The sequence below is a fragment of the Scardinius erythrophthalmus genome (genome assembly GCF_964197995.2).
Source record: "Scardinius erythrophthalmus genome assembly, chromosome: 1".
Classification (NCBI taxonomy): Eukaryota; Metazoa; Chordata; class Actinopteri; order Cypriniformes; family Leuciscidae; genus Scardinius; species Scardinius erythrophthalmus.
The window spans coordinates 50,011,678-50,035,727 of NC_138221.1; the positions used below are offsets into that span (position 1 = coordinate 50,011,678).

At 37.0% G+C, this 24,050-nt stretch overlaps 1 protein-coding gene across 1 annotated transcript in view; it reads right to left on the reverse strand.

Annotated features, from left to right (window-relative positions):
* Nucleotides 1–980: 980 nt before the first annotated feature.
* The window catches only part of stat5a (signal transducer and activator of transcription 5a), a 90,008-nt gene continuing 66,938 nt past the window's right edge, over nucleotides 981–24,050 (reverse strand). The window contains exons 10-20 of the mRNA XM_081370914.1: nucleotides 22,644–22,823; nucleotides 21,746–21,833; nucleotides 20,972–21,094; nucleotides 20,308–20,400; nucleotides 17,997–18,203; nucleotides 9,988–10,082; nucleotides 7,487–7,629; nucleotides 7,027–7,182; nucleotides 6,253–6,304; nucleotides 4,838–4,942; nucleotides 981–3,040 (exon numbers count right to left, since the gene is read on the reverse strand). Coding sequence (XP_081227040.1) covers nucleotides 2,917–3,040; nucleotides 4,838–4,942; nucleotides 6,253–6,304; nucleotides 7,027–7,182; nucleotides 7,487–7,629; nucleotides 9,988–10,082; nucleotides 17,997–18,203; nucleotides 20,308–20,400; nucleotides 20,972–21,094; nucleotides 21,746–21,833; nucleotides 22,644–22,823 — 1,366 coding nt within the window. The 3' untranslated portion in view covers nucleotides 981–2,916. The remainder of the gene's footprint in view (nucleotides 3,041–4,837; nucleotides 4,943–6,252; nucleotides 6,305–7,026; nucleotides 7,183–7,486; nucleotides 7,630–9,987; nucleotides 10,083–17,996; nucleotides 18,204–20,307; nucleotides 20,401–20,971; nucleotides 21,095–21,745; nucleotides 21,834–22,643; nucleotides 22,824–24,050) is intronic.

Genomic DNA, 24,050 nt, shown 5'->3' on the forward strand with positions numbered 1-24,050 from the left:
AAGTTTACTTCATTTCAAGGGACCGGAATCCGAATAAAAATTGCAAATCTGTATTTGTGTTATCCTGTGAATTAAATAGAAGGGAAAGCAAATATACAACAATTTACAAATTTAATAAATATTTGCACTTAATATATAGTCTGTAGGCCTATAAGCACTTGCAGGCCTCGACATTAAGCCTTTTAAATATGTCATTCACTTGTCCGGAAAAAAAATATTGTGTTGTAAATATAATTTATTCTGAAGCAATATTCTTATCAGTGTTCAATCATCTTTGATACAATTAAATCTGCATATTGTCAAATCTGCACATTTAAAGAGCATTTCCCCCCTAATCTTATTAAATGTATCCTTTATCTTTCATTTTAAATTCCTAAATTTGGTGGATGAGGGAGTGGGTTTACATCGCTTATAAAAAGCTGGTGCGGCAGTGTGCATTTTACTTTCACTCTTAAATTAGCACCAATTCACCCTTCAAGGAGTTTGATTGACAGGCGATCTGACCTATCGACCTATCTGTTTACCATCGGCATCCATTATTGCAGTTGATGCGCCATCATGATACTTCAAATCATTATGGGAACTTTTCACCTTCAAAATCAGGAAAACAGCTCGGAAAATCAGGGTTGTAATATCTTTTCCGTTTACATATTTGAAATCGATCAATACAATGTTTTCACTGACAGATTCTATAACGTTTATGTTTGAATGTTGAATATTTTGTTGCATTGCAGAAAACTACTTCCCAGCTTGAAGAGTCCAACAACTGGAGCCCATAAAAGAGAAAAAGATAAACTTGTGTAAAAATGTGAGTTTTCTCAGAAACATGCTGTTATAAAGAGTAGTTGCAAAGTACACAATGATTAATGTGCTCTCAAGCCACTCTTTCAGAAAGCGTTACGAGATCCAGATCGAAAGGGAACAAATAGTTTGTCATTTTAAAATGTTAAGGTGCACCAAATGAAAATTACACCAATTTTGAACCCAAGTTCATTTAATTCTCACAGAAAAGACAAAGTGCTCACACCACTTGTGCTGGAGCCCAAAGTATTAAAAAAAAATCTTTATTGTCAATTCAATTACTCTTCTCTACAGCCAAACCACAAACATGTGACGAACATAGAACAGAGCAGAGCTGAACATGCCAACACACACACTCTCACACACATTGACACCTACAGTGTGAAACAGTCTACACAACAACATGACAGAACACTTTGAAAACAAAGACAGTAAAAAAGATGAAGTAAAATCACACAACTTCCTATGCGGCTCTGCCTTGGGAGGAAAAAAGAGAAACTTCACAAATAAAAAAACATCCACTGAGGAACAAACCATCGTCTGAGAATGAACAAGAGACAGGCATCTAAAAGTGGGCGTCAGGAGTCACGTTTGCAGCTAACATACAGTAAGCACACAGGAAACGTCTCTTCGTGTTAACTTCACTGTTTGGCTTTTTCTTCCATGCGAAAGCTCAGCTGAAATTTGAAATGAAACTACAGAAAACCAGCAATCAGCCCCTTTGTGCCGATAAAGGTTTTGGGGATTGCAGAAACTGATTTTGGATCAGTACGTCAGGGGTTTTACTGAGAATCGGACACGGTAACACAGCATTTTGCATTACACAGACGGACGGAGCCTTCAAGCGTCCTACAGTAATAAAATAGAAATATGTTAACAAAAAATAAATTCATATATATGCTACTGGATATAGGTACTTTCTTTTCAATTTGTTGGTTATTTATTTATTTATTTATTTATTTATTATTTGTGTTTTACATCAGCTCTACGTAATGTCCTGAGTGGGCAAGGCTTTTGTGCAAGTGTACGAGTAGGAAAGAAAAACAGATGCCGGTTGGGAACGAGCTGACATGAAGAAATGCTAACCTATAGGATGGCCAGTTAAGAGCATGTGTAACCATGACAACAGGTTCTCTTGTTTTGCACATTCTGAAGAGGAAAGCATAAGAACAGATGAGGTCATCATCTGTTGCGCTGGAGAGAGAGACAGAGAGAGAGAGAGAGAGAGAGAGAGAGAGACTGTGATGGCCTGTGTAGTGTAGTGTGAGCCGAGATGGTCAGCAGACCTCTCTCTCCCCAAAGTGTTTCCATCAGTTTTCGTGGGACGGATGAGAGCGTGTGTGTGTGCCGTTTCCCACGTGTGCCGCAGTTTCAGTGATGTGAGTGACAGGTTGTGTGCTGCTGGTTTGGATGCGGGTGTAACACGGTTCAGATTAAACACAGACGAGGGGATGGTAAGACCCATTCAGCCTGTCGGTGCTCATGTAGGTGCACCGAACAGCCTTGCAACCTTAACACTCTTTAGTGTACAGAAGCAATACATTGCAATTGCCATGGTAACAATAATTTTGTCGTCTGCAAGAAAGCATTTGTTTAAGAGTGCAAAGGATAATATGCATTTTTTTTCAGATGCAATAGATATCTGAACACCCCCGAAATAAAATGACAACCATAAAGCAGTTTGAAAAAAAATTAAATGTTCCTTACAGTAGTACATTTCGTTTTAAGGGTTTCCCAGACTTGTCCTGCGAAAAGACAATTTGAGAATAAAAACAACACAAAAAAAAAAAAAAAAAACCACACGCACAAAGGAAAAGAGATAACATGCATCTCTCTCTTTTTTTCTACAATACTGTTTGGTGGTATTTTATTAGAGGAAGGCTCATAGTATTTTCTTTTTCTTCCATTAGTTCCTTTCTCTTCTATAGAAACAAGTGATGGGAAAATAAAGAGGTATGATGATAGGAAAAAATAACAGATAAAGAAAAAGAACCGAAAGTCATAAAGACCCACACTGAGAAACAAATGGGGAAAATGCACTAAGAGGAGGAGAAGAAAATGTGATTAAAAAACATTATTCAGCGAGAGAAGTCACAGATGACGAAGGTCAAGAGGTCATGACTGCTGGCCGCTCCACTGGCCCTCCATCGGTCGACGGAGCAGTTCCTCTACATGCCTCGCTACATCCATGGTGTCGTCCAGATCGAAATCGCCATCGGGGTCCAGCATAGGGTCAACACTAAGAGAGAGAATCTTAGTAACTCGCACACAATCTAGGTGACATCAATAGATATTTTCTGTGCTGGGTCGAAAAAAAAACAAAACAATGCAGTATTGATTTAAATGTTTAAAAGTGCTAAACACATATCGGAATCATAATTACTTTACTAACAAAAAATATTACATCTGAGAAAAGTATGAGCCATTTTTAGATTTTGCACAAAGTAATAAACTACTAAAAACAATGTACATAATCTAATAATAGAAAACTCTCATAATGAGCACAAAACAAATTTAACTATTAATTAAAATGTATTCTTGTCTGCCCTTGCCACCTCTAAATAATTTTCCAATTTATAACCTTGTTTATTATGAAATGCTCTTAATATGCTGGTTAATAATGCTAAATGTATAGAATAAAACAAAAGGTCTAAAGGCGTCATGCGTCAACTTGTCAGATAAACAGATAAAAATAATTGTATTTGCTGCATTCTCGTTTTCTGCAGCATTTCAGCAAAACTTTATTTATCTGCTCACAAAACTTTAAATTTCAGCTACTGTAGTTAAAACATCTGCAGCTCTTAATGTGGCGCTTTACGACTTTAGCGGGAGAGAGAAGCAACACGCACATGTAACCCTCGTGTTTTACACTGTTCTACACTTTTGTTAGTTATATGCAGTAGCCTACCGTAGTTTCCCTGTAGGGGCCACTGTATGAACTAGTTGACTGAGACGTAGATATTGAGAAAAGAAGATTGTTTATAGCTGATATGCACGAGGTGATCAAGCGCTGCTTTTGAAGTGATTTTCTGACAAAAGATGTTTAAACTTTTCGTCTAAAATTGTTGAAGTATGTTCATGGGTTTCAAAAGGAATTCCCATTGATGTTTATTGAGTTTCTGTGTTCAAATAAATGTTTAGTCGATGTACTTTGATTAATTATCAGAAAATTGTATATATGTTATAGTGAATGAAAAAAAAAATATATATATATATTGTATTTCAATACACGTTATACAAACGGAGATCAGGGAAACTGATAGATTTAATTCTTGATACATTTATTTTATGATGTTCCCTGTATATATGGAGAAAAAAAAAATACTGTTTCTTGGACCTTTCATGCATAACCTGGACTAAATATTACTTTTCTCCATTTCAGATAGGGTTGTGTTGGAACGAGACATCAATACATTAACTTGCTCTATTAAATGTCCCGTGTACAATAAATGTGCTGGCTGTTGGCTGATTCACACTATATGGCCTAATGTTTATTTTTATCCTCCTAAGAGTCGAACCTAGCCTATACTATACATATTCAGAGTGATACAACACTTATGGTGTTTTATTGACAACTGTTACAGTGTTACACACAGAGCGGAAAGGCTTTGAATGAAGCGCGTTTGGCTCTCGATAAAAATGTTAGAGGATGTAGTGGCGAAAGATTATTATCATAAAAGACTCTTTAGATTGGTAGACCAATCACAGCAGACTGGGCCATCTGACCAATCAGAGCAGAGCAGGCTCTCGGAGAGGAGGGGTTTGAGGGGTTTCAAGAGACTGAATTCTTTATCGAACCATTTCAGACACTTTAAAAAAGGTGATGCTGCAGTGAATATTATAAGAAAAGTAAACTGCTTTTTATTTATAATTTTTTGTTACTTTGGATGCATGTAAACCTATTGTAGAAGACTTCCAAAGCACAATTAGGAAGCTTTAAAATAGCATAATGGGGCACTTTAAGAATAACAACAATGATGCAGAAACATAAACGGAACAGACGGAAACATCTATCTGTGCAGTGTGCACTACTCACATGGGAGGATAGAGTCCATAAGTGTGTTGAGGATTGACAGCTGGAGATGCCGCATGGTCCATGTAGGTGGGGTTTGCTGCAGGGTCAGGGTTAGGTGTCGCAAACCTGTGTCAACAGAAACGCACACACAGATAGACACATATTTAACATCACCTGTTATTTTAGTATTATTTATAAACTATTCTTGTTTTTATTCATATTTTGAATTATTATTTTAGTTTTATGTTTCAGTTTTCATTTGTTTGATTTAGTAATTTTGTTTTGTTTGTCAATTTTATTAGTTAAAAAAAAATATATAGTTTTAGTAATTTTAGTACTTCAACTTAAAATGATTTTATGAAGGCAGCGCTTGTGATTTTTATATTTATAAAAATAATAATTGAATCCAGTCCGTGTTACAGTATGTATTGATACAGCTTCTCGTAATATTTCCTGTCATCTTTCTACTCTCTTCTTCAATAAAATGTCTCTAAAAGCTAAATAAATAATTAACCAAAGACATTCATTCTCTTCAGCTCTAATGCACAGCTTGCTACACAAACCAGTTGAGTGCTAGCGGTCAGAGGCTAACCCTTGTAAAAAAGTAAGAGCTTGTTTATTAAAGGAACACACCGACTTTAGCTTCTTGGGCAGAGTGATCAACTCTTGAGCGAACTCTCTGCCCCTCGCCACGGGGCTTCTCAGGTGCTGCGAGCAAATCACTCCGCCCAAGTAGCAGTGCTTCACCTTCTGAGAATATAGTTCCCAGTTTATATACGCTTAGAAGATGGCTGTGTCTCATGTGACCTTGTTATTTGTACACGCTGTGACTATACAAATCACAACATGTAAATAGGAAAATGTTGGCGTTATTTTGTCACCTATTGGGAGCAGTATGCTAGCTGGAGCCGTTTACCTCCAGTCTTTGTGCTAAGCTAGGCTAGCGGTGGGTGCGTCAGACAGAGTTACGGCACGCACGGAGATGAAAAGGGTATGTATGGACTTATCTAACTCTGGGGGATAAAGTGAATAAGCTAAAGTCCCCAAAAGTCAGCGTGTTCCTTTAAATCACTCTCTCAGAATGCTGATGAGAAGAACTGAATTATCTGGTTCAGATGGTGTATAATTCCCTGCTGAGGTTGACCGAAGTGGATGGCTTGCTAACAAGACAGACGTAGTCGTCCACCTATGGACAAATAATGCTGCTAATGAGGCTAATAGAGCTAAGTATATTCTGAAAAGTGGAATGAGAGCAGAGTCTCAAGTATCCGTGGCAACCTAAACTGCCGCTGAGCCAGCCCAGGGCTAATGCAATGCGTGCAATTAGATTTACTGCTCTGAGATGACAGGTTAGCTCCAGAATATCAGAGATTTAAAGACCTGAACTGAGGTCAGAAAAACACACAGACAAGTGGTGTGTGTGTGTGTGTACTTACTCTGGCACTACTTGTTTGATCTGTGGTTTGACGTATCCGTCCACAGCTTTAGCTAGAGAAGTGGAAAAGATAAACAGATTATTCCTAAACCATAACATAACACTGGCTCACACTGCTATATGTACACATGAATACAAATGTGAAAGAGAACACACACAGACAAACACACTAGATTACCCAAAGTGATACACTTTCATTTAAACCTAAGAACATAAACACACACACACACACACACACACACACACACACACACACACACACACACACACACACACACACACACACACACACACACACACACACACACACACACACACACACACACACACACACACACACACACACACACACACACACACACACACACACACACACTCACTGTATTTATAATGATTTTACTGGCTATATAAAATTAAGCAACTTTGTGCCTCTTGTGAGGATTTTAATGTGATCATTAAGTTTCCTATTAATTTCACGATCCTTCCCTGTCTTGTGACTTCTGAGTATGGTGTTAAGACAGATGACGGATTCTTTGATGAATAGAAAGTTCAAAAGAACAGCGTTGATTTGAAATTGTAATCTTTTGTATAATTATAAATGTCTTTCCTGTCACTTGTATCCTTGCTGAATAAAAGCATTAATTTCTTTAAAAAAAAAACATACTGACCCCAAACCTTTGAACGATGTATAAATATATTCAGTAAATGTCAAAAAGGATCAACTTTCATATTTGATTTAAAATTCTGTCTATAGATAATTAAAGATCAAGCTTACACAGAGGAGGGGTGTAGTATTTGGAGAAGACCTCATCTTTGGGCCGGTCGGGATAGAGGTACAGTAGATGATTCAGGTCACTAATGCGATCTGCCAGGGAGCGGATAGAGAAGTCTTTGGTTGTGTATGGCATGAGGTTCCACACCATCCTTTCCCCTGTGAAGAACACACATACACACTCTTTTGTAGAAGCTTTGAAATAGTTGTATGTGCATTTAAAGCCACTTTATGGTATTTTTTGGAATACAGCACATAAAATGTCCCTACACTCTTAAAAATAAAGGTTCTAAAAGGTTCCATTTTTGGTTCCCCAAAGAACCATTCATTGATTCAGTTTTTATCATTTACAATTTTTTTTATTTTATTTAAATGCCTTTTATTTTTAAGAGTGTATTATAAATCAGAATATTATAAAGTGCAATCAAGCCATGGCAGTGGAGGAGCAAAGTAATGGTTCTACCTGCTTTGTTAGGGTTCTCTGCCACCCAGGCTATGGTGATGCCACCGATTTCCGAGTCACTGAAGCGCAACAGGAAGGTTCCGTTTGGTTTGGACATCAGCATGTCCTGAGCTTGCTGTTTATTCACAAAGCCAAGAATTGCTCTGGGAAGTACAAGCACACAAACACACGTGAACACGCATGCAGAAAAGGGCATATGCACACAGAGAGGCTGTTATCGTGTGTGTACTGTTCAGTTTTATCATGATTTGTATACAAAGGAATACAAGTTATGGGCGACTGGGGGTTGAACAGGAAAAAGATAAGAAAATAAAAGAGAGAGAGCCAGATCTTATCAAACCAACAAGAGGTCTCTCAGATCTTACTCCTTTGTTAATCCATCCATAGTTTAATGTCTTAATGTATAGTCTTAACCGGGACTATCTCTCAATCAGCCAGTTGCCATGGCAAAGAGCACTTCATTATGAATACATCTATTATATATCAATCAAAAAGGAACAAAATGACCAGAATCCAACAAGAATGTGATACATTATGATGGGGTGTCCAAACTCGTTACTGGAGGGCCACTGTCCGGCAGAGTTTGGCTCCAACAAGCCTCAAAACACCTGCCTGGAAGATTCTAGTATGCCTAGTACGGCCTTTATGAGCTGATTCAGGTGTGTTTAAATGGGGTTGGAGCTAAACTTTGCAGGACAGTGGCCCACTAGGAGCAGGACTGGACACCCCTGTGTTATGACCAGTGTTACTCTAAAAAATAATTAATTACTAGCTACTGATTACTTCTTCAACAGTATAATTAGATTAATTTACTAATTACTGTCTAAAAAATGTATTGCATTACTTATTACTAATTACTTTCTAAATCACATATCAACCTCGACCAGTTGAACAATACAAGGATAGAAATGAAACTTTTAAATAAATAACATTTAAAACTATCAAATAAATAATATAAAATTGCATATATTATTCTTGAACTGACCAAAGTATTTAAAAGGTAGAAGGTTACATTAAAAACATACATTTTAACATTATGGGCCCTATTTTAACGATCTGAAACGCAAGTATCAAGCGCAAAGCGCAAGTAACTGTGGGCGGGTCTTGGCGCTGTTGCTATTTTCCCGGCGGGATAAATGACTCTTGCGCCAGGCGCAAATCTAAAATTGGTTGGTCTGAAGCAGCTTCATTATTCATAGGTGTTGTTTGGGCGTAACGTGAAATAAACCAATCAGAGCGTCATCTCACATTCCCTTTAAGAGCAGACGCGCTTGTTCTATAGCGGATTCCTATTATAATGGCGGATTTGCCAGGCACACGGTTCACAGCCGAGGAGAGCAATGCTCTCGTCAGGGACGTTGGGGATGGAGAAACCCACCCAAATTAACTTCGGTTAAAAAGGCGTATGATATGTGTAAGCTAGTTGTATGCTTTCATAATAAATTGTCTATCTATCTATCTATCTATCTATCTATCTATCTATCTATCTATCTATCTATCTATCTATCTATCTATCTATCTATCTATCTATCTATCTATCTATCTATCTATCTATCTATCTATCTATCATAATAATGTATGATTTGCAAAAATGAAAACTGCATCTTCTGTGTAGATGAGAGAATCAAAGTGCGCGTTGTGCACACGCTACATTGATTATGGCCAAGCATGCGCCCTTAAAATAGCATATGAATAACATGCGCAACGCGCCACTGACTTTAAACTATTTTTTCCTGGTTAGTGGCGCAATTGTTTTCAAACCTGCAAAATAGCATGAAGGAACGTTTGCGCCGGAACACGCCTCCTTTTTTGCGCTGAACCGCCCAGGGAGCGCAAGTTCATTCCCTAGTTTAGCGACGTGCTTCGGTGGAGGGAAAAGCGCGCTTTGCGCGGGTGCAAAATAGGAATGATACATGCGTCGGTGTACAAAGTCAATTGCGCTGGGTGCAAGATAGGGCCCTTGATGTTAAATGTTGATGTTAAATCCACAATGTTTTATATATAGTATTTAATGTATACTATATATATGTATAGAAGTAACTGCAATTAAATTACAGAAAAATTAAGAGTAATCCCTCACTTTAATTTTTCAAGGGAAAAGCAATTAAATACATACATAAATACAATTTATTATTCAATAATTTATATTTCAGCCTGTAATCATAAATAATTGTGGCATTTCTTGCCTGTCAAATAAGTGCACTTTCCATTGAAAGTCACATATAACCGAAAGACGAACAAATGTCACAGTTATTTCTTCATGAGATTCACTAGGTCAGACAGTGTAAATGGCACCGTTGTCAGATGAGTGTGAGAGATGTCTTTGTTATGTGAGGAGAAACAGCATTTATCCTTTTTCTGTCTGATTGTTCATTGACTGAGCAACAAAGAGAGATTTTCTTTTTAGGCTTTATACATGGATTAATTGTTATCTTCAACATTACATCTGTAGGAGTGTGATGTTTATATTTCTTCGTGTTCTCACAGAAGTCAGTTCTTACCCATCATTCCAGTGGGGCTTCAGGTGTTTTTTAGTAAGTTCCATGACACCATCAAACCACTGCCAAAATGTGAAGTTCCTGCCCGGTAAACTCTCCTATAGTGACAAGAAGCAAATCGGGTTTTAAATTACTAACATGATATATTATATATTCTTAGATCAAGTAAATGATGTTGGGATAAAAAACAAAGATTTACCTAAAGTTGTATTGTGGAGTTAAACTAAAACAAAACTAAAGCAACTCAATGCTGTCAATATAAAATACTTTTTTTTTTCGAATAGATCTACAGTGATTGATTGATTGATTGATTGATTGATTGATTGATTAATTTGTTGCTGATTTTGTTGTCACATTTAATAACTTGAGAAATGTGAGATAATGTGAGAAATAAAGGGAAAACTTTGCATAGAGCTGATACAACTTCAGAACTTTTCTTTCAGTTCCTTGATAATTGTTACAATGATTGTAGATTTTAAATCATGTCAACTTAACATTTTAAAGGGATAATTCACCCATTATGGCAATTATGTCATCATTTACTCATCCTAACATTGTTCCAAATGTGTATGACTTTCTTTCTTAATAGAATATAAAACAATATATTCTGAGAAATGTTTTTTGTCCATGCAATGTAAGTAATTGGTCTCCATAACAAAATATTGAAGTAGAAAAGTCAGGTTTGGAACATCATAAGGGTGAGTAAATTCACTCACAATATTAAGTTAAAATAATTATGCAATTGAACATACTGTAATTAGAAAAAACTGTTGCCTTCCTTTTTTCCACATCTATTTTTCTAGGACGACATCTATTTTTTCCTCACAGATGCTGAACATAAAAAATTAAATAAATGAAAGTATGAAAAAACAATCTGCTGAATTTCTGGTACGTGTTCCTCACAAGTGATGTGTTCATTGGAAATGGACATGGAGTTGACATGAATCAGAGCGTAAACAGCTAGAAGTGCATGTGCTACAGTGAACGTTCAGGGTTAATGAAACGCAGGCATGACTGTTTAAATCAGAGCATGATCCTCTACTACATGTTCATTCTGTTTTTAATCAGTGATCCAAAAGCAAAGTCACATTACTTAGAGAGATGGACGCTTCCTGTCTTCAGTCCTGTCTCCATCTCTTTCACTTTAATCACTCTATTTCTTAGAACACGGTGTCCCGTGCCCTGACCGCTTCAGTAGTTAGCATGGCAGACCACACAGAGACACACAAACACACGGATGCGCTGATGTCTCTTGAACGAACAACGGGGCTGAGATGTCAAAATTTGGAATCTAATTTAAATTTTAATTTGTTAAAGGTACAGTACGCCATTTCTAAAAAAAAAAAAAACGCTTTTGAAAATTGAAATCAACACCCGACCCAAAACCTATGCAAGAGTGCATTTTGTAAACTGCTTAGTGCTTAAAGGTGCAATCGGTGATTCTCTATTTTACAGAATTTTTCTTTTTTACAGAATTTATTTTTGTTATACTGGTTGAAAGTCTCCTCGTATCCTGATAGCAATCACTATGTTAAAAGGTCTAAATGTATTTTTATAAATATATATCGTCTGTGGAAGGCGTAGGACCATAAAATGTAAATCCAATCATTATATCCGGTCCGAATGAAATACGATATCCTACCTGCCTGTCAACGTTTGTTTTTACATACCGTCGTGCACCCTGTTCGCGCAGACATCATACGTCATCAGCGTGTTTCATGCTATGCAGAGTACAGACAGACGTCGGTCACGGAGCAGCGCAAACAAACAGCAGCCAATATTTACAGTTCCTCCAAAACAACCAGCTTATGCTGCGTTCACACCATAGCTACCGTAATTAAGAGACGGCAACCCGTGACGTTCTAACCGGAGCTGTTTGGAAACGGATGCGTTTCCATGTCAACAGTATCAACACCGCAATGAATCTGCAGCAGTCAGGAACAAGCTTTCTAAGTTGTTTACGTTCATTATTATTGTAATGTTATGTGCTTTGAGACATGAGGTAGTTAACGCCGTCTCTCTTGTGACGCTTTGCCGAGAGCAGCTGTGTGTGTGTGTGTGTGTGTGTGTGCCTTCATGTGTTTTGGATGAGGCGTAGCTTTGGACAGCGATTTGCAGGGAGGGTGGGTTCATATGCTTGCAATGCTAGTAGGCTAACGTTAGCATTTCCCAGATCCCCTACTGCAGCTTTAAAACAATAAAGGATGCTGTACTATACGAACTAGGGGACTAAATGCTGCTAAGTGGAATAAATTGTAATTTGCAATTTGTCTGTTCAAAATAAATGAAAAGAAACCTAGCATTGGGAATTTGTAGCTTTTTCCTGTTGTACTGAACTCGCATCGAAACGTGACCCCAAAACCGAGGTACGTACCGAACCGTGACTTCAATGTACTGTTACACCCCTAGTGTATAGTATATGTTTTTCATGCTGCTAACTACACACATTGCTAAGTTTCTGGATTGACAACCATATTTAAATGTGCAACTGAATCTGATTGAACAATACAGTCTGATACTGTATGTCAAATGATCAGTGCATTAAGTCTTGGAGTGTAAATACAAAATAACAGACCTGCCACTTTTTCTATGTAATGTGTTACTTTGTTAATTTTTTTATTTTGTAATATTTACATATAAAATAGTTCTAAGCACTCATGGTCTGTCCTGACAGTGATTATTTTCTATTTCATAAATAAATATAGCTGCAAGCAGCAATTACCGGGGCCAAGCAGAATAAGACGACAAGACATGCCAACATTGCTGAAAGTGTCAGATCAACTGCAACAATTAGCAATTAAAGACATTTAAAGAAGATTTTAGGCGAAATGCCTGAAAAATCATATAAACAGTAATTAAAAATATGATTTAATGGATTATCACTTTCGACCAATAGGTGGCGCAGTTACAAAACTGATGTGATGTGGTCAGAGTGAAGTGACAATGACACATACAAAGTTTGGTGTCAATATGTCAAGGCATTGCAGAGATAAAGCCTGAATAATGCTTTTAGCATCATGCCTCAACTTTGCTGCTGCGCTATACGAAAACGGTTTCGTCAATCGACACGAAATCCATAACTTTCAGTCGGCACAGTCTGGAGATGATATGATTCGATTTTGGTGAAAATCGGACAATCGGTGTAGGAGGAGTTCGAAAAAGTAGGTTTTGAATGAAAATAGCATTTTATTTCACAAAACTCTATTGAAGTCAATGGGAATTTCATGTTTTGTTCTATTATAGCGCCACCAAGAGGCTCAGTCCCACAATTTTTTTTACGTGTCCTCAGAGTGAGCCTATACATATGTGTGTCAGTTTTGGTGAAAATATCTCAATTCGCTTCAGAGTTATAGGCATTTATATGAAAAAACACGTAAAAAATGACTGACACATGACTTTGTTTGGAATTTACTACCCCTAAACATCAATATTTTCGCATTTGGGCATTGGCGTATAGCTATCGACCTATGTTTCCAAACTTCTGACGGTGGTTTCGTCTCGATCGGACAAACGGTTTCGAAGATATAGCCTACTGTTTTTTAAGCGCTAAATCACAACGCTACACAAACCGTAAGGCAAAACCTAGCATGTTTGGTATCATAGGACTCGGCAATGATTCAGGAGTCTAAAAAGATGAGTTTCGTGAAAATAAGTTGACCACACCCAAAGTTATAAGCATTTGAAAAAAAAAATTCACCACTAGGTGGCGCTGTTTCGAAACTTCTCACGCTCCTTCAGGACATCGGGCTGATGACCCATACCAAGTTCCGTAACAATCCGTTCATGTGTTCTTAAAATACAGCATTTTAGCACAAAATTCAAAATGGCCGACAGCCAAAATGGCCGATATGGTAATATTGGATATCAGTGGACTCGGCATGTAACCCTGAATCTAACGAGACCAATTTTATGATTTTTGGACAAACTGTTCAGAAGTTATAAGCAAAAATAGCCATTTTTCATATCTCCGGACCAGTAGGTGGCGCTGCGCCGAAACACAGCATGTAGCCTCAGGTCATGCTTGTGATGACATGTACCAACTTTGGTCTGAATCTGATAAAGCGTTGCGGAGATACGGCTTTACATCTGTTTTCGCAAGCGCTACGTAAAATTTATTCGTGGGTTTATCGAAAACTGTTAAGCGAATCAACTTGAATTCCATAACTTTTTGTCAGCATGGTCTGTAGATGATCTGGTTTAATTTTCGTGCAAATCGGACAAACCGTCTAGGACGAGTTCGAAAAAGTAGCTTTTTAGATAAATTCAAAATGGCGGCCATATTGTTATGACGGAAATGACGTCATAGGGTGCAATCGAATTGGCATGAGCTCAGGAATCAGAGAGAAAAAGAATTTTGTTGATTGGCCTTACGGTTCAAAAGTTATTAGCAAAATAAAAGTGAAACTTTGGACAGGTGGTGGCGCTAGAGGGAATGACTTAGACACACCAAAATTGGTGTATTTAATGTTGGGACTGTCCTCTATCAGAATGTCAAACCAAAACAACTTTCCCGCATTCGGTTCTATGGGCTGCCATAGACTCCCAGTTGGAAGAAGGAAGAATAATAATAATAAGAACGGGAACAGATACAATAGGTGCCTCCGCACCTTCGGTGCTTGGCCCCTAAATAGCATAAGTTTATATTACAAGCGGTTTATACATTTATTTGGTTTTATTGTCAGTACTGGGCTTTTGTACTTTTTTTTTGTACTGTGTTTTTGGATGACAGTGTTCGTCATACTTAGATGGGAGAGGTTATTATGTGAGTATAGGAGATCATAAGTCTGAGTGGACATCCATGACATGCGGAGTCCCTCAAGGCTCAATTTTTGCGCCACTCCTGTTCAACCTGTATATGCTCCCAATGAGCCAAATAATGAGAAAGAACCAAATTGCTTACCACAGCTATGCAGACGACACACAGATTTACTTAGCCCTATTGCCTAACGATTACAGCCCCACTGACTCCCTGTGCCAATGCATTGATGACTGAAGTCAACAGTTGGATGTGTCAAAACTTTCTTCAGTTAAACAAAGACAAAACTGAAGTCATTGCATTTGGAAACAAAGATGAAGTTCTCAAGGTGAACACATACCTTCACTCTAGGGGTCAAACAACTAAACATCAAGTCAGGAATCTTGGTGTGACACTGGAGTCAGACCTTAGTTTCAGTAGTCATGTCAAAGCAATAACTAAATCAGCATACTATCATCTCAAAAATATTGCAAGAATAAGATGCTTTGTTTCCAGACAAGACTTAGAGAAACTTGTTCATGCTTTCATCACCAGCAGGGTGGATTATTGTAATGGACTCCTCACTGGCCTTCCCAAAAAGACCATAAGACAGTTGCAGCTCATACAGAACGCTGCCGCCAGGATTCTAAGCAGAACCAGAAAATATGAACATATAACACCAGTCCTGAGGTCTTTACACTGGCTCCCAGTTAGATTTAGGATTGATTTTAAAGTATTATTACTGGTATATAAATCATTCAATGGCCTAGGACCTCAATACATTGCAGATATGCTCACTGAATATAAACCCAACAGATCACTCAGATCATTAGGATCATATCAGCTAGAAATACCAAGGGTTCACTCTAAGCATGGTGAATCTGCTTTTAGCCATTATGCCAGCCGCAGCTGGAACCAGCTTCCAGAAGAGATCAGATGTGCTCCTACAGTAGTCACATTCAAATCCAGACTCAAAACACATCTGTTTAACTATGCATTTACTGAATGAGCACTGTGCCGCTGTTCGTCCGACTGTTTTTACTGTACTGTATTTTATTTTATTTTTCTAAACTGTTTTAATTATTCTTATTTCTTTTTATTATTTTAATTTCTTCTATGTAAAGCACTTTGAATTGCCATTGTGTATGAAATGTGCTATATAAATAAACTTGCCTTGCCTTGCCACCACCGAAGACCATTTTTCACCCAGGAAAAACCCTAATGTTTCCTAAATATCTGCAAACATATGTTTTTTTATGCTATGGTACAGTAAAAATAATGCTAATTAAATAAAATACATACAGCACCTTTAATGTTAATTCCAACATTTACTAACACATCACAAAAATGGTATCTGTTAATATCATTGGTAACACTACAGGTTTCATTTACAATAAGGTTTTTATTAGTTAGTTAACTACTTAAGTTAACATGAACTAATAATAAACAATATTTCTACAGCATTTATTAATCTTCTTTAATGTTAATTCCAACATTTACTAATACACTATTAAAATCAAATGTTGTATTTGTTAACATTAAATAATGCACTGTCTGTGAACTAAAATGAACAAACAATGAACAACTCTATTTTGATTAACTAACATTAACAAAGATAAATACTGTAACAAATGTATTGCTCATTGTTAGTTAATGCATTAACTAATGTTAACAAATGAGACCTTATTTTAAAGTGTAACCATATTATTTAGTCCTGAGCTAACATGAATTAACGATGAGCTATTTAATTCAACAAAAAATAATAAATACTGTAAGAACTATATTACTCATTGTTAGTTAATACATTAACTAATGGTAACTTTTCACATACATTTAACTTTTGATTCAAGCATTTCCACAAATGTTCTCAGACTTTTGGACCCCACTGCATGAAAGCATCAATCGTGAAGATTACTTGGTGTCTATCTGTGCAAGTGTGTGCATAGTGAGTATCAGTGACTTGTGTGTAAATAAACAAAGCCATAAACGCATACAGTGCCTAAATTCCAAAGGCCTCTGTTGGGAACACTGCCCGCTTAATGTAGCAGATCAGCACATGGCCATTTTCAAAGGCAGCCACAGCCTTAGGCCTGCCTGCACATCAAAAGCTCTCCGATAAAACCTCACTTTCTGAATAACCATTAACTATTACAATGGACGAGAAGCAATGTCAATTTGATCGGCTAACATGCTGCCCCAGGTCGGCGGATCACCACTTAAAATGAAGAAAACAAAGCCAGAATGATGAGAGACTAGTTTAGGATTAAGCCATCTGTGAGAACATTGCTCGATAAAGGCAGTGCTGTTGAGTAACAGAGCAGCAGGTCACAGTCATGGTCGAAAAATTTGTTACAAAAGAACTGGCCATGTTGCTTTCGGCTTAACTGAAGCTCATATAAAGCTCATGACCAATAGGGAAGTACAAAAAAATACTTGAAGAACAGCTAGATGGAGCGCAACTAAACGCAGGGGTTTAGAGATTTCGAGATGGGTTTCAAAAACAGCATGGGACACGTCATTACGACTGATTACTGGATGATTTACATTTTAGACCCAATATTGGCAGTCAGTTTGCATTTTGCTTCACCAATGAAAATAGCTCAAATGTTTGGGTCAGTTAATACTTTTTATATACTTACAGTATACAATACTTATATACAAGGATGTATTAAACTGAGTGACATTACGGACTTATACATGGTTACAAAATATTTTTATTTTAAATAAATGCAGTTCTTTTGAATCTTCTATTCATGAAATTATCCTGAAAAAAATTCAACTGATAATAATAAGAAATGTTTCTTAAGCACCAAATCAGCATATTATAGTGATTTCTGGATAATGTGACACAGGAGAAAATTCAGCTTTGTCATCACAGGTATTTTTAAAAATGTACTAAAATAGAAAACAGTTATTTTAAATTATAATATTCCACAAAATTATGATTTGACTGTATTTTTGATCAAATAAATACAGCCTCGTGAGCAAAATTTACTTATTTAAAAATCAAACTTTTGAATGGTAGTGTGTGTGTATTTATATACATGTATGTGTATACATATCTGAAATATAAATACAATATCTGACCTCACTAAACCAACAGTCCATTATCTTGCATAATCTATTTTTATTGATCTATTTATTTTTGGTGTTTTCTTTGATAGGTATTTCCTTCTATGCATTTTTTTCACTGGTATGGATAGATTTTACAGAAGAGTTCTAACCTCTTAAACTATTTAAGTACAGTACTGTGGTTGAGATTGAGTTGTGTATTTACCCTGTTAAACTGTGACCAGGTCATGGTCATGTTGCGGTATTCCTCCGGGTTGACGCTGGAGCTGCTGAAGGCTTTCTGAGCAAGGAAGACGAGATTCCCCTCGGACAGACCTCGATTTGACTGCACTTCTGCCTTGTACTTCATATTCAGAGCCTCACACAACTGCGGCCATAACACCTTGTCAGGCACAATAAAGGGCACCCGTCCCTGAGAGAGAATGAAAAATATAGGACCTTATCAAAAACTTTATTCATCAGGCAGGTTTTCAGTGGGTCACAATCACTTTGGTTTTAAGCAAGGGCATAAAATTTAGTACTAGGGAAGCAATATCCAGCGACTACTGAATTGCCCCCAGCGATAATTTTTATCAAACAATTAAAATAAATGTATATGTAACCACTGTTGTAATTTTGGCCACATCTGAAATATAGGGGTCGTACCATTGACATTACATGAGAAAGTAATTACGTTAGAAAACTGATCTTTTAAGGAAGTGCATTTAATGCATGCAGTAAGGTAAGTGTTTAAAATGTGAACAGTTCAGCTGAATGTTAAAGTTGACCCTCTTTAACTAAATGCTGTCAAACTGAATGTGCATAGCAAACTGAAATATCCACAAAAATAAAAACAACACTGAAATAAGAGCATGTGGTTTATCTTTCGATCAGATGCACGTGAAAGTTGTGTTTGTTACATTATAGCAACAGTAGACTCGTGGTTGCATTTTCTTCTAAAATCATTAATGGTCCAGTTAATTTTTGATATTAAAAGAATATACACTACAGCGTCAATAATAAGAGCACCCTGACCCCTAAAAACACTGCAATTTGCACACTGCCTGCAAGTGCTCTACATACATTATGTATATGTACAGGGTGGGCCATTTATATGGATACACCGTAATAACATGGGAATGGTTGGTGATATTAAAGTCCTGTTTGTGGCACATTAGTATATGTCATGGTCACCACCCATCTTGAGGAGTTTGCCCCCCTCACATATACTAATGTGCCACAAACAGGACTTTAATATCACCAACCATTCCCATGTCATTACGGTGTATCCATATAAATGGCCCACCCTGTACTCTGATGCTGATGTACTGTATGTTGACGATTGCACTATATGGACAGAGTAAAGTTAAGTATCTGTTAAACAGCCTTCTTGTTGTCATTACTGACTTTTAACTTATAACATTACAGAATTGATTAATTGAAGTCAATATAGACTCAAAACCTCAAATCTCTGATCACCTTTTTTGGTGTTATGAATGAATGCTTGTTTATTATTTATGATTATAACTATTTTTGCTTGTTTATGTAATTTATGATATTCTATCATAAAGTACAGAAAGCTAAATTGTAATGTTGTTGGTTTACATAATCAAAATCATGTTATGAGTGGGTTGGCTACCATGTCTAGAAATAAAGGCTTTAGATTACTTGAAATTGTAGTCAAAAGTGCAAAAATGTCCCCACCGATCTCAAAATGAAACCTACGCCCTTGGTTTTAAGCTTGTTTTTAGGAAAAGAACAGAGAAATTTCATGACAATATAGAGGGGTGTATTACATCAACTCCTTCACTCACCATATCCTGCTTGATTTGCATAAGTATCTAACATGTTCTGTACGCATGCCATTCACTGCTGCCCTTAAGAAAAATTTATTAGTGACTCATAATGATATGATACTAACTAGACATCTCTTGAAAAACCTAATATGAACTACATGTATGTTTTTATTCTGCTTTTTGTAGTTTGACAGCCACTGGTCACCATTCACTCATTTCTCCTTTTGTGTTCCAGGGAAGAAAAAGTAATACAGGTTTGGAATGACATGAGGGTGAGTAAATGATGACAGGATATCCATTTATGGATGCACTGTTCCTTTAAGGAGAATAAGGGTACAGTAAAGGAATGTTAGTCATACTGTATGTCGTTAGCCATCCAATCAACACCCACCCTATGAAACATGACAGTTTTGTTTGTTGTGGGGAGTTTGAAATCCTGATGAGTGGGAGAAAAATTACATTACATATGGTTTGAAGAATTAGTCTTGTGTGTTGTCAAGTCAGGGGTGATTTTTGATGCTCAACACGGTTAAGTTATAGGATGTTTATTTATTGCCACATGACCTGGGAATTTATTTCCACTACTTTCTTGTGATTTCGCCATACAACGGCCTCATGAGCTTATAACAGGGACAGCCTCCCTGGTATTAAGTACTTTGCTCAAGGGCACAATAATGCTGGCCTGAACTTTAACCACCACACCACCCAACCAAAGATGCACTGATGTTATCAGGAACTAACCGGTTCAGCAAATGCATTGTCCCATAGAACTGTGGCTGTCGCATTGTTGTCTTGACTTCCATGGACAATTACCACCACAGGCAAAGAGAGAGTCTGGGGGGAAATGTGTGGATGAGAAAAATGAATGAACCAAGTTGCAATTGACTCTATTATACATAATCACTTTAATAATATTAATTGTACAATAACATTCAAAAATGTGGGGTCAGTAAGATTTTTTCTTTTGAAAGAACTTTGAACTTTTGTTCAGCAAGGATGCATTAAATTGATCAAAAGCACAACAGTTTTCAATACTGATAATATTTTTTTTCTTGCACAGCAAATAAGCATATCAGTATGATTTCGGAAGGATCATGTGACTGAAGACTGAAGTAATTGCTGCCCTTAAATAAATGAATAATATAAACGTTTTGAAAAGTTTTGAATAGAAATGTGTTGCATAAATATAACAACTATAACTGTTTGTACTGCTAAATATACAAAAAAAAATATTTTGACTGAATTAACCAATAAGCAACTCCAGTCTAAAATGTACATAGTCATTTTTGTTTGAAAATTAATGACAATCTATGTGATTAACATAGAAATGTCTCAGTTATAATTATTTCTACATCCCTATATGTGGTTCGTAACAGTTCAATATTACAGTTCATCTCAATCTCACCTTAACCTGAAATACCAGCTCATTTCCGCCAACACTGAACTGTGATTCAAACAAAATGGTGAACTTCTCCTCTGTAACAGACTCCGCTCCTCTGCGGTCTGAACGCCTGATCCGCTTCAGAGACTATAGGAGAGAGAGAGAGAGAGAGAGAGAGAGAGAGAGAGAGAGAGAGAGAGAGAGAGAGAGAGAGAGAGAGAGAGAGAGAGAGAGAGAGAGAGAGAGAGAGAGAGAGAGAGAGAGAGAGAGAGAGAGAGAGAGAGAGAGAGAGAGAGAGAGAGAGAGAGAGAGATGATTGATTTCTTCTTCCCATTCAACATGAGTCACTTCCACACAAAACACCCTCCCTAAAATACTTAGCCTACATCTACAAATGTCATTCACAGTATATGAATCACGAATGTCAAATTAGACAACAAATTGCCTAACCAAGTGTTTATAATAAAGAAAGTTTCATGTTTTTCATTTCATGTTTTAGTCATTTTTCATTTAAACTTCCTTTTATTATAAACACATAAGATATAGTGTACAAAAGTAAGACAGAATTACTTGAGTAACAAGTAATTGTTACACTTTCTGGTTAACAAATGTACAGAAATAATATAATTATTTATTATTGTTTGTCATGGTTGATATGTAACTGAGAATAGATCTCTGTTCTCTGAAGGCACAGAGTAAATTATGAATAAACTTAAATGGTGGCTACTTTGAAACATTCACACACTCTTACAGACATTTTTTCTAAAGTTAGCCCCTAGACGGCCACAGTGCACTCACCATGTTTCTAAAGTGTGCACTGAGGGTGCCTGTGGTCTGGTGGTACTCCATCACACAGTTGTTATTCAAGATCTCGCCACTGCTGTCACTGTTAGACAGACACATATACAGAGAATATTATTCAGCATGTAGACGTAAAGATGGAGATAAAAATTTTAACCAAGATCAGAGTCCATTAAAGGAGAACGGTCAATTTTAACATTAAGCTCATTTTTTTGTAAATTTGGAGTGCTGTCAATACAGAGAACAACGACAAAAAATCGGTGTTGCCTACACCGAAGTCCACAGTAGTTGATTGTCGAGTTCACGCGCGTGATCATAGGTACTAAACCAATGCGCGTGAACTCGACAATCGATTACTTTGGACTTCGACCGAAAACAGGATGTAAATACAGGTATGTGCGCTGGCTGAAATAACATAATTTTTATTAATATCTTTCACATCTACTGCAGTCAGATTCACCCGTGATCACTCTGAAGGAATCACTCACATGACCTGTGCACTTGTAATGACACATCAAGGATGTTAAGATGCTAAAAGCAGGTTTAAAACTTGCCCCATTGAAGTCAACAGGGTGCAAATTTTAAAAAGAGGATAACACGGTGTAGGCAACACCGATTTTTGTCGTTGTTCTCTGTATTGACAGCACTCCAAATGTACAAAAAAATGAGCTCAATGTTAAAATTGACCGGAGTTCTCCTTTAAGTAGCAAATGCAGCTAAAAATTGGGTTTGTGCAAAAAATGTGTGTGTGTTCATAAATGTAGGATTGTGTATCAGGGTGCCTGATGAAACATGCTTTGTTTTAGCAGCTCCAGGCATATTAGGCCAATTCACAATGAGTAATCAACAACACGCAAAGGAGTTACTAAATACAATGTGTTGTGTTTCTGCTCACTTTCTGGTGTTTTCATTCTTGAGCAAGGCCTTGGCCTGTTGTTCGCTGATGATGGTGGCTTTAACCTGCGGTGGGTTCATGTGCACGTTGAGTTTCCCACCTACCAGCAAACGCACTGTCGCTGCAAATTTAGTTTGTGTTTTCAGCACCTGAGGAGGCTGCTTTTCGATGATAAAGGTACTGCAGAGAAAACACACACACACACACACACACACACACACACACACACACACACACACACACACACACACACACACACACACACACACACATACACATATTAACTGTAAATCCTAATCCATAAAACATACAGTATATCTACAGGAAGAAATACATGTACACTATCGTTCAAAAGTCAAGGGCCAGTCAGTTGTTTTAAAGAAATTAATATCTTTATTCTTCAAATATGCATCAAATTGATAAAAAAAGGGACATTTACATTGCTACAAAATGTTAATTAAATTTTACATTCGCTTGCAAAAAAGCTTGCGAGTTAACGCAAAGTTTTTCAAGGAGAAAGTAGGAGAATGCAAAGCGCTGAGATATATTTCTTCCTCCCTTCTCCCTCAGTGTATGGGTATGTGATCCATACTTTTGAAATGTATTTATTAAAGAATCCTGAAAACATGGTTTCCACACAAAATATATTAAATAAATATATAATATATTTTTCCTTATTTCTTATTTTATAGTAAAGAGAGGATATGGAATGATGAGAAGAGGGGGAATTGGATCAGGAAATGTCATTGTAACACTTTATTTTGATGGTCCCCTTTAGACATTCTGTTGACTATAAGTAACACATACTGTACATGTCAACTAACTCTCATTAGAGTATTAGTAGATTGTCTGCTTAATATCTACTAACACTTTATTGTGATGCTTCCCCAACAGACATTCTACTTACTTTTCAAGTGCATGTCAACTTATTCTACTAACCCAAACCCCTTATTCTACATACCCTACCCCTAACAGTCTACTAATACTCAACTAACACTCAGTTAGTTGACATGTATGTGACATGTTACATAAAGTCAAAAGAATGTCTAAAAAGGACCATCAAAATAAAGTGTAACCAAAAGCACAATTCCTATTAAGCTCAGTTGTTTCAATGACTGCTTGGCCTGAGGCACCAAACACACACACACATGAATGTACCCCCACATTCATCCCCTGTGGTAGGTGTGAACACTGACAAAAGATATGATGAGAAAGAGAGTGAAGGAGAGCAGAAGTTTGTAGACATCCCCAGTGTGCCACAAAAGTGACGACTGAATGTCTCTGACAAATGGTCTCTGTTGATTTCTCAGAGATTCACACGAGTATACACAGGGTGAATGATACATAAACTAATTTGGCATCGAGATGTTCATCTTTTGATTTCATAAAATGTGAGAATGAACAATG